Source organism: Porites lutea, chromosome 9 (assembly GCF_958299795.1).
Source record: "Porites lutea chromosome 9, jaPorLute2.1, whole genome shotgun sequence".
Taxonomy (NCBI): domain Eukaryota; kingdom Metazoa; phylum Cnidaria; class Anthozoa; order Scleractinia; family Poritidae; genus Porites; species Porites lutea.
The window spans coordinates 14,540,454-14,551,511 of NC_133209.1; the positions used below are offsets into that span (position 1 = coordinate 14,540,454).

Consider the following 11,058-nt stretch of genomic DNA (forward strand, 5'->3'; position numbering starts at 1 on the left):
CTTATTCTGGCATAGTTTTGAAAGATCACTTCATCCTGCACAAGTTAGCTGACGAAGTGGTGACTGATGACGTCACATGCGGTAAAAGGGACGTGGATCCGCACGGGCGATTACGGGCGGCTCAGTGGCGAATGGGTTAATGGTGCCGTGATTAGTTTCAGTGTTCAACCAAGATTCTGTAATAGCCAAGATGTCGAGTCAATTTATTGATTAAAAGAAAGCAGATTATGGCAGCTTTGCATGATGACTCTTGTAAAGTAGTCTGTACTGAAGCACAGTGGAATCTGATTGTGTTCCCTGTGAAACATTCATTTTGGGGACCTGCATGCTTATTATGCACAACGACAAACCTACAGCGACAAACCAGTGAATCTTTGGCCGCCTATCGTAGACTACTAGTTGGTCAGTAAGAATCTTGAATACTGAAGTTTAAAAAACGGCTCAAGTGATTCTCACCACAAGACAGCTGAGGCAGTTGTTTTCTCCAATATATATATATCTGTCTATCCGCTATTAAGAAATGCGACTTAAATCAAATAAAAAACTACACCTTTTCATAAGAACGACCATTTTCGAGTTCAGCATGGACAGTTCTTATTTTATGAGCAGTTTCAACCTGGAAATGGTCTTACAGGAAATCTGATAACTTTTTCTTAAAAGCTACATATAGACAAGATAAGGCAATGATTATAGTTTTCATATTAATGAATTTTACAAGTGGGATGTAAGTGCATTATTGACCATAGGCAATAAGAATGTGTTAAAAGAACAAATTTTACGTGCACTCTGATTCCATGTAAGACATGCGTTACATACAGTAATTATGATTTTCTGGATTTAGGAAAGTAAACTCAGTGAAAAATAAATTGATCTTGTCTGAGCCCCGGGTATGTACTTGATCTTAGCATGCTCTTAATATTTTGGCAAACTTCAGGCTGAACGTTCTTACAAAAAAGGTTCTTATAAACAACTAGTGTATATACTCTTTCGACGCCTAACTTCAACGGAGGCTACGTAGGAATAAAGGGTGGGCAATCTAATTATGCTCTCATTCCTCATGCCTTGAGGATCAGTTTACCGTTTTTTTTTTTTAAATCAATTCCTTCATCCCCGCTCTCCCATATCAAATGTTTCGAAAATACGGAAGTAAAACGTCGTGAGACCAGTGAACTTTAGACCACGAGCAGTCTCTTATTTCTTACTCAGCCGAGCGAAACTCGTGAGACACGCGCGCGTGCATGCCCCGCACTACTGAAGAAAAAGAGAGACTTCTCGCAGTCTAAGTGAATTTGAATTCTTTGCTTCCATTCTTTCCTTGTATGGCCCCGAAAGACTCCTTAAAAATAAGAATAAAAATAAAAGAAATTGTATGACTTCTCCAGCTGGAATTTAGAAAATTGCTGGCTCAGCAAGAAAGCGGAAGAGGAGACCTGGGAATAGACACAAAGCAACAAAAGAGGCACAAAGGATAAAAAGACTGAAGTCCACCTCGCCGGCAGCCATATTCTGAGTTTATACAGTTTAGTTCCTTTTCTCGACCTTTCTGTTTCCTGGTTGTTAATGCGATACTCAGCTGCAGCTCAGAAGTAATTAAGTTTGTTTGCTTTAGCGACAACGAAACAGTAGCTAACAGACCCTAACAAACGAATGGTGCTTTCAGACAAGTTGGAATCTTGTTAGAAATCTCGTCATGGGAGACATTATTGTTGACACTTATCATTACGAATCGACCAGTCTTCCAAATGAGGCTTTTGACGTTTTGATTCAGTTTTTCCGGGAACAGAAGCTATGCGATGTGGTCATCAAAGCTGGAGACCGAAAAGTAAAGTGCCACCGCGTAGTGCTGTCTTCCTGCAGTCCGTATTTTCGTGGCATGTTTACAAACGAAATGCTGGAATGTTCTCAGGACATAATCGAAATACAGGGACTTTCTGAAGAAGCAGTTGTTCAGTTGATAAACTTTATATACACCCGAAAAATAACTATCAGTATTGACAATATTGAAGCGCTGTTGACCGCAGCAGCCGTATTTCAGCTGGACTTGGTCGTCCATGCTTGTTGCGAATTTATGAAGCGCCATTTGCACCCTTCGAACTGCCTCGAGATGAGAGCCTATGCTGAGCTTCACGGTTGTTTAGACTTTATTGATGCAGCAGATGTGTATTCTAGAAGTTGTTTCTTGAGTCTTTTGAACACAGAGGCTCTACTTAAAACCTCTTTTCGACATTTCCTCTCCATTATTTCTGAGGACGATCTTTTCATAAAACGTGAAGAACAAGTTTTTGAAGCTGTCGTCGCCTGGGTTCGCTATGATTTGGTGTCACGTGAACAGTACCTACCAGAACTTTTCAGTCATGTACGGCTACCATTGATTGCAAATGATTACATCATACAGCATGTTGAAAGACTTAGCATGGTAAAGAACAACCTTACATGTCGAGATTTGGTTGATGAAGCTAAGAATGTAAAGCTTTCTCCTTCCTTAGTGAAAATAAATATCAGAACTCAACCTCGTAAATCAACATCTGGTGCATTATTTTCTGTTGGTGGCCGTGGGAAGTCTGGCAACCCTCTTCAATGTATTGAATGCTATGATTGGTTCCACAATTGTTGGTTTGAAGTGGCAGAAGTCTCCACGCCTCGACGTCATGTTGCTGTGGCGTCTGTGACAGGAAAAGTTTATGCGATTGGTGGTCATGATGGTAGACACCACCTGAACACTGTTGAATGTTTTGACCCTGAAATTAACGAGTGGAGGGAAGTTTCCCCCATGAACATTTCTCGACGTGGAATGTCAGCTGGTGTTTTGGAGGGGCAAATTTATGTTGCTGGGGGATTAGATGAAACAACTTGTTTTGACTCAGTTGAAAGGTATGTGTCTGGCCTTTTAAGACCTGTTTCACATGTGTGACACAATTATGCAAGCGCAAATGCAAATGAAAAAGGAAACGACGTTAAAACATCGAACGCAAATGCAAGGAAGGCAAGATACATAGGTGCAGTCAAGCAGTCAAACTTTTTCCAAGATGGCCGACAAGAGTGAAAAGCTTTGGCCTCATTAAGTCTTCTTGTTGTTGCTTTCGTATATAGTGTGCTTAAGGGATGAAAAAAGTACATTTTCAATACAACAGAAAATATATGTTTATACTGTAAGTTTATATTTTCTATCATAAGACATTGGTCCCAATTTGCCACATCTCTACAACGTTTATCATAAAGCACTGTATATTTCCTTACACTCTCTGCCAATTTCTCGTCAAAACTGGAAGATGCCATCTTGCTTTCAACTTCATTTCGCCATGGTGACATGAAACCATTTTTTTATCCTTGTGTTTGCAAGTGCAGTTGCAAGCGCAAGAAAAAGAAACTTTTTCCATACCTTGAGTTGGCGCTTGCATTTATGCTTGTATATGCGTTGATGTAGTTCACCCATCTATTTTCTTGTATTTGCATTTCCATTTGTGTCACATGTGTGAACAGGGCCTAAGTATAAAAACTTTAGAATTTAAGCTTCATGAAGAGCTAGAAATCACATGATAATTAAATTTTTGTGTGGACTTGTGGCCATGTGCTAGGTAATGAAACAGGCCACAAGGATCAAGTTTCAATAATGCTTATTCCCGAAACCAACACAAATGCAAATGACACAAAAATAATATTATTGGAGTAAATATGAAAAGAAACATATTTCCAGTTTTAGCTTTTTAAACAACCATAGTTTATTTTGTATTTTTTAAAGTTTTGTCTGGTAATCTGCACTTTTAATCCATTTTGTGAGATTATCAAAATAATAGCTGTTGAGGATTTATGCTTTACTTTTGAACTTAATACAAGTACCAGATAACACCAATAAAATATTCATGGTTTGGATAAAGAGTTTGTTTGTATGGTTCCAACCTTGTCTTATGTCATTTTGTTCCTGTTTAAGGTGTTATAACTGACAATTTTAAGATCAGTAATAAAGTACTAGGCTTATTAAGTGAAGTCACATTCCACAAATTATAAATTATTTTCCTTTGATAGAAATGGAAAAAAAAGGCCAAAGTCTGATATCAATGTCCTGAAGTTCAGATCGTGTTTCACAACACAAGCCTGTATAATTTTATTGAAGTTTTTTTAAAGTTCTTTAACAGTGAAGGGGTATTTTTTCTAAATGGACTTGTTTACAACAGTTTTTCTTTGTTAAATATAACTTGCAGAGGTTAACTAGCTTCTTTGGTAAATGTTGTGTTTGCTCTCTAAGGAGAAGTCAAGACCAGCAATTGATAATATGAATCACCATTATTTTTTTTTCTACGCAGATATGATCCGGAGAGCAACAGCTGGAGTACAGTTGCATCTATGCTGATGCCACGAGGGGGTGTAGGTGTTGCTGGCATGAGGGGTTATCTGTATGCTGTTGGAGGTAATGATGGCGCAGCATCACTTCAGAGTGTGGAGAGGTATAATCCTCACACAAACAAGTGGAGCAGAGTGGCACCCATGAATCGCAGAAGAGCAGGTTAGATGCACAGAAGTCTGTGTGACATAAATGTGTATAGAAAAGGAACTGACAGCTGTATGGAAGAAGGAGGAGGGTCTAAAATTACTACCAGGTGGCTGCAAGTGTGCCTTAAAAGAAGTTTTTATCAATTAGAATAACTTTTTCTTGATGAGAAGAAAATGAAAATAATCGCTTGTCTTTCGGGCAAGCTGTTGCTGAAGTTTACTAGTGTGAAGAAGTTTTCCAGGCCTTCCAACTCCCTTTTCACCAACATTATCTCTATCTCCACAATTGTTGCTTGCCAGCCAGACAACTCATAACCAAAAAACCCTAAGTGGACAGGTTCTTCTACTAGCCCCTGGATATTGCATAGCTGTAACTCATTGCTGTATGGTCTGCCCAAATTTTTAATCAATCATTTACAGAATGTACAGAACTCTGCAGTTCTGTTCAACTTATTACGTGAAGCAGGAAGTATGACCACATTATGCCTATTTTAAATTTATCTCCACTGGCTTCCAGTCAGCCAATGTATTATTTTTAAATTATTACTAATAACCTATAAAACACTCAAAGGGTTAGCACCTGCCTACATAAAAGATTTGCTAAAGCCATACGTACCAACCATGGACCGTACCTCAGCATGCAAGAAGTTGCTTAGTTATCTTTAAATTATTTTAACCCAACCACTCAGTCATTTACTTTTTCTGTAAACCACTATCAGAGGCCACCTCATCATTGCTACCAGAATTTTTTAAAATAACTGAGTGATTTTTCCGATGCTGATTGGTCAAGAACGATGTTCTAAGAGAGTATAGACCATGGAAATGTTTAAAGCTGTAAACATTATTTTAAAAACAAATAGACAAAAATTTTCTGTAGTGTTTACTTTTATTTACAGACCATCGAAATGAGTTTTGCCCATTTTAAAATCAGTGTATAGACCATAGGAAGTAATTGTCTGTTTATTAAAGGGCCTTGTAGTGGTCATTTTTCAGTTTATTTGGGTGAACAGTTCTTTCTTCTGTCAATTCTATTCCAGTTTTGTTTACCTTTTGCTTATTTTTCCATGATAGGTGTTGGTGTTGCTGTTATTGGACAGTACCTGTATGCCATTGGTGGATTTGATGACTCATCTCCTTTGGATTCAGTAGAACGATACGATCCTCGTACCAACCTGTGGACCTATGTGGCAAAAATGACAACCTGTAGGGGAGGGGTGGGTGCAGGTGCCATGGGAGGACGTCTGTGGGCAGTTGGAGGTCATAATGGAGATCAATATTTAAACTCAGTGGAGTCCTACAACCCCCTGACTGACACTTGGGAGGAAGGAGCACCCATGCATGTGTTCCGTGCAGGTTCTGGAGTTGTGGGAAGTCTTTGTGACGTAGAAGATTTGAGAAATGCTCTTGATTCTTGTAATCTTGGTGTGAAGGAAGAAATCTGAGCGTGTAAATATCTTAGGCCCTGTTTATTTGGAGAAAAGTTGTCCCAGGAAAGAGGGTCACCCTCCCAGCTGAGTCAACCCTATCGAGTGTTTACACGAGGAACAAGTTGATCCCTTTGACTGAGCCAACAGTGCTCATGAATGCTCTAACTACCTAAAACAGCACTTGAGTATGCTATGATTGTCTAAAAGAGCACTTGCCCATGCTCTTATTGTCTCACCCTGACTGAATTGACCTGGCTGGGTGTGCCAAAGTGTTTACTTGAAGAATAGTTGGCCTGGCCAGGCGGGTGACGCTACCATTGGGGGTGGGTCACCCTTCTAGCCTAGCCAACTCTTTGTTTCTCATGTAAATGGTTCACCATGCATTGTAAGGAAAAATGTGTGAAAAGTTGACTTGCCCAGGGTAACTTCAGTGTGTGAACCTACCCAAGACAACTGTCTTTTCTCCATGTAAATCTGGCATTAATGTGTATTATGATCTTTAGCTCCTAGAGGAAGCTAAAAGCATCTTTGAGCTTTCGCGAATGCTTAGACAGAGAAAAAAACAAAAGAAGAATTTTGATCAATGATAGGGCATCTGACTTAAAACAGAGAGCATGCAAGGCCATGAGATAAAGTATATAATGAATGCAATCAAGAATGCAAAACCATCCCTCACTGCCTACGTTGTAGGTAAAATCTGTTCTCAGGTTAACCTCCAGACTAATTTCAATTTTTGTTTTTATCAAGGCTTGAAAACAAAGGAAATTATAAATCAAATTAGGTTGATAACTGGTTTTGCCTGAGAATGGTTTTGACATGAACCATATGTGGTTCAAAATTCCAGTTTCATTTTCTTCCTGGATTTCATGCTTGATGATCCAGACGCTCATCACTTATTGTCCTTGTGGTTCCCAAACAGTAGTAGATTAACCTGCCTCACAGATGTAATCAAATCCCGGTTGGTATCGTCTCCAAAAGAGCACTGAAATCTTTGTTCTAGGCCCCCACCCTCGTACCAGGATTTGAGTACTTGCCATGATCAGCCTGTTAATGAAGCCATTGTCGTTTTGCAAATTGGGTTATAAGAAAATTTGAAATGCATTACTAACCAGGCTTTGATAGCGGGCTTTAGTGGATTTGATTGTACTTATTTTTGAACTTCTACTTTACATGATTATTGCACATTCATTTGTTGTATATAATAACATGTGCCCATAAAACTATTATTATTATTATCATTATCATTGTTATTTTTATTATAGATATTTTTAATGCTCAGATGTGAAAATTCCAAATGGTTATGTGAATTGAACAATCTACAGTTAATGAGAAATCAAGGGTTGGTATTTTTTTGCAAGAGTTTGAAAAAGTCAAACCTTGTCAATCTATGATTTTCAGGTTTTTAGTTTATTTTATGTTTGAAAGTGTCTATACCTGGTTCATTGTTATAGCGGGGTAGCATAGCTTGTGAATACAATCCATCACCAAGTCCATTTTATGCTAAATATTTCATCACTGGTTTGCATGTGACTTCCAACAGTCCAAGCGGCTATGTTGGTGGTCAAGAACAAAAGTAATGCTCTCTCTAGGAATCCTGTGAACTTTCTTTTTACACTGGCCATCAACATGGGTGACTTGTCAGTTGGCTTCAACCAAGAATATTAATTTAAAGCACAGTCTGTGGATAAGAGTGCGAATTTGTCCTTAGGTCGTTGTTGTAAGGATTATTAATTTTGAATTAAATTAAGTTATTCCATCACTGCCAAGATGTTTGGTCATTTCTTTTCGTTTCATTGGAACTAGACAAATCAACCGAAACCATGTATTAAATGTAACTGAAGCTATGGTTAAATATTTCATTCCGTTTTTCAAACTGATATATGTTTCATAACATCTATAATGTATCGTTAGTTCACTTTGTCATCACTTAGTTCGGTTAACAACATTGTGATTACTATGAAAGAAACCGAGGTTTTTTATTTTTATTACGTTGGTTTTCTCTTTTAGCCCTTTAACTGATAGTAAAAAGACAGCAACAACAACGCTAAAAAACAACATCAAATAAAGAGAAACCTACAGCCAATCCTGTATTAAGCGAACCTCTATTAATCGGTCACTTCCTAAATTCCCTAGCCTGTTCCAGGCGTTCAGATCGTGGGGACAGCGCAAGGAGATGTGAGCAGCAAAAAAAAAAAAAAAAAAAAGGGGGTGGGGTAGGGGTCATAGCCCTCTTCCTTCCTCTCTCCCTCTTTTTCTCCTTATTATCTCTTTCCTCGCGCCGCACTCCACTATCCGAACGCCCCGGCCGAACGCCTGGAACAGGCTATAAATTCCCGGAATTACTGTAAAACTGACCTGCAGTCATCGTCTGCGGTCACCATTTCCGAGGTTCCAACGAGTTATTTTTTTTTTATTGTATTGCCTTCTATTAAACGGGAACTTTGACAAGGTGTACCAGAACGCGGATTGAGTAATTTTTCCGGCTAGTTGTTTTTACTTGCGGTTTTTTTGTGTCACATGTTTTTGAGCGGTTGTTTGTGAATGGCATGCATCAATCCATTCCAGGAGGTGGGAGGGCCACGACCTTTTTCGCTAAAAAAAAATTCGAACATACCCCGGCCCACCCTCCCCAATTAAAACTTACGCACAGGATACCCAGCCAGGAGGTGAGAGCGGAAGAGAAAGACTGGAACCAAGCATTATGCAATGTATTATTCAATATGGCGACCATGAACCGAGTTCTGCTTTTGAAACCAAGGCATTTCTTCTCAGTTAGCAAAACGGTAAGTTTTTTAAAGTTCTTAATGCTAAATCAAAATCGTAATTTTTGGTATGAATAGATTTTGGAGCTCTTACTGCAATGTCTAGCTTGCAATGTCTGCAAATGTGTTTCATCCGGCCGCTGTCCAGCAATTAAACGAGTTATGCAAAGCCATCCACTGCCGAGCCATTTAGAGTTTTCTTGAAATGAATGCGGTAGTTCGTGTTTGTTTCGCAAGCTTTTTTTTTACTTTCCTTTTTTCAGCTTGAAAGGAATGGCTTGTCATGTAGTTGTCGTTTGAAGAGTTCCCTGTCTCCAGACAAGAAAAATTTTATCTCAGAGGGTCCTGGTCTAGAAGAATTCATATTAGGAGAAGCCAATCCCCGGGAAAATCCGTATAAAAGAAAGAAAGGACAAAGGTAATATTACAACATATGCATTACACACAAACCGATAACCACTTTAAGATGGCTACTTACTAATTGTTAAGGACAAAGACAAACTGGGAGGACAGACAGGGAGAAGTAACAAGATCAAAATATAATGCTGCGACCGCCAGGCCATTTACATTGGTGAAACTGGCCGAAACCTTAGCCTGCGACTGACTGAACACAAGCAAGTGACAAGAAATGGTGACGTCAACAATCACATTGCTGAACATCATTATTTTACAGACGAAACATCAATTGACTGGGACTCTGCAACAGGTATTATGTATTTCTACAGAGTACTATCAACAACTCACTTTAGAAAGCTGGTGTACTAACCTAGAACAATCGCAGTAAACAGTTGCTTGCACTGTACAAATGACTTATATTTATTGACAGACTCAAGCAAAACTAACTACAAGAGAATGATTGGACGACCGACAATTTGACTAACAATACACGACTGTTTAACTGTGACAATGGATGGATCGAAATGCACCAATGACATTACGAGTCTTCATAGCCAATAACATCATGGCTTAACTGACAGATGACCAATAACATTGTGACTTAATTGAGCAATAAGGTCAATAACCAGAGTATAATACCATCAACTGACGTGATACAACTCACTTTGACTCTGAAGATGACTACACAGGTTGTTGAAACCTCAGCACTGTCAACAACAGTTCTATTCAGGACTACACTGTACGTTCACCAGATGATCATACTCAACTACTTTTGGAGGTTCTATTGTACTGACTTCTTTGTTTTCTTTGTTTAACATCACCTGTGAGTGTAATAGGTTCTTACACCAAAGATGAGCCAAGAATGGGCATACTTATTGCAGACCTGATAACTATGCTTGGTTTGACCATGGAATCCACAATTTAGGCTATCACCTCATTGTCGCACAATGTAGCTCTGAAATCTCAGAGTGAATTAAGGAAATATTAAAATTTCCAAACAATTCTTTGAATCCTGGTAGGAGTGAAGTTAAAAAACCAGTGTTTAATACAGCCAAAGTGTGTCAAATCTAATTTTTGAGGACAACTACTGAGGGTTCAATATTCCACAAACATGGACCTGTACTTAATAAGCCTAATCCAAAAAGCAAACTCTATATGGCTATTTAACAGTTGTCCACACTTTTGCAGAAAACACAGCAAAAGAATACAATAGAGAGCTCTAAAAACACAGAGAATACCGTGGGACATGTAATCTGCCTTTTTTCTTTCATTTTGATACTTATTTTGGAAATTCCAGGCTTGATGTCCCATTTTCCAGGTTAATTTTTGTTTCCTGTGAAAGAAGCTGGGGCCCAGCCTGGGGGTACTCCAGATTTCAAGTGACAGGGATGATTGAATGAGGGCAAAAATCAAAACCCAAAAAAATCCCTGGACCAAAATTTAACCCCCAAATAACCCATGCTGAATTTCCGAGCGATAAAAATTTTCAGAGGAACTACACAGCCAGGATATGTGGGGATCATACAACTATCACAAATCTTCAGATTGTTTTGAATACCCAACAAAATCCCTACTTAAATCAAGCTACCCAAAAAAGTACTTGCTAAACTTTCCCTACCCCAAAAAATCCTGAAATCAAAAATTTCAAACCTCAAAAAATCGTTCGATTATCCTTGTCACTTGAAATCCAGAGTACCTCCCCTGAGAGCGGCGGGTCATACTTATGGCAGAACATGAGAATAATCCCTGCCCCTGGCTGTTAGTGACAGCCAACTGGGAGTTTTAAGTTTCTTTCAAAAGAATCAGGCTCTTTTTTGTTCTAATAATAATTTTATGTACTTATTTATTTTTATATTCAATTTATTTAGGATGTTAAAAGTCACTTACAATAATACATTGTACGCCCTTATGTCATAATACTGTTCAATAAATAAATGTCATGAGAGGAAGTTGTGAAACATTAATTGGTTATTTTTGTTTTTTAA

The 11,058-nt window shown here is 38.5% G+C and overlaps 2 protein-coding genes across 2 annotated transcripts in view; both read left to right on the plus strand.

The window, feature by feature from the left end:
* The first annotated feature begins 1,549 nt into the window (after positions 1-1,549).
* On the plus strand, positions 1,550-7,677 carry LOC140947371 (kelch-like protein 8). Its single transcript, XM_073396448.1, has 3 exons — positions 1,550-2,871; positions 4,302-4,501; positions 5,560-7,677. The coding sequence occupies exons 1-3, from the start codon at positions 1,691-1,693 to the stop codon at positions 5,928-5,930; spliced, it is 1,752 nt and encodes a 583-aa protein (XP_073252549.1). The 5' UTR covers positions 1,550-1,690; the 3' UTR covers positions 5,931-7,677.
* A 945-nt stretch (positions 7,678-8,622) lies between these two features.
* Positions 8,623-11,058, plus strand: part of LOC140947382 (lipoyl synthase, mitochondrial-like) — a 9,632-nt gene continuing 7,196 nt past the window's right edge. The window contains exons 1-2 of the mRNA XM_073396465.1: positions 8,623-8,698; positions 8,941-9,095. Coding sequence (XP_073252566.1) covers positions 8,636-8,698; positions 8,941-9,095 — 218 coding nt within the window. The 5' untranslated portion in view covers positions 8,623-8,635. The remainder of the gene's footprint in view (positions 8,699-8,940; positions 9,096-11,058) is intronic.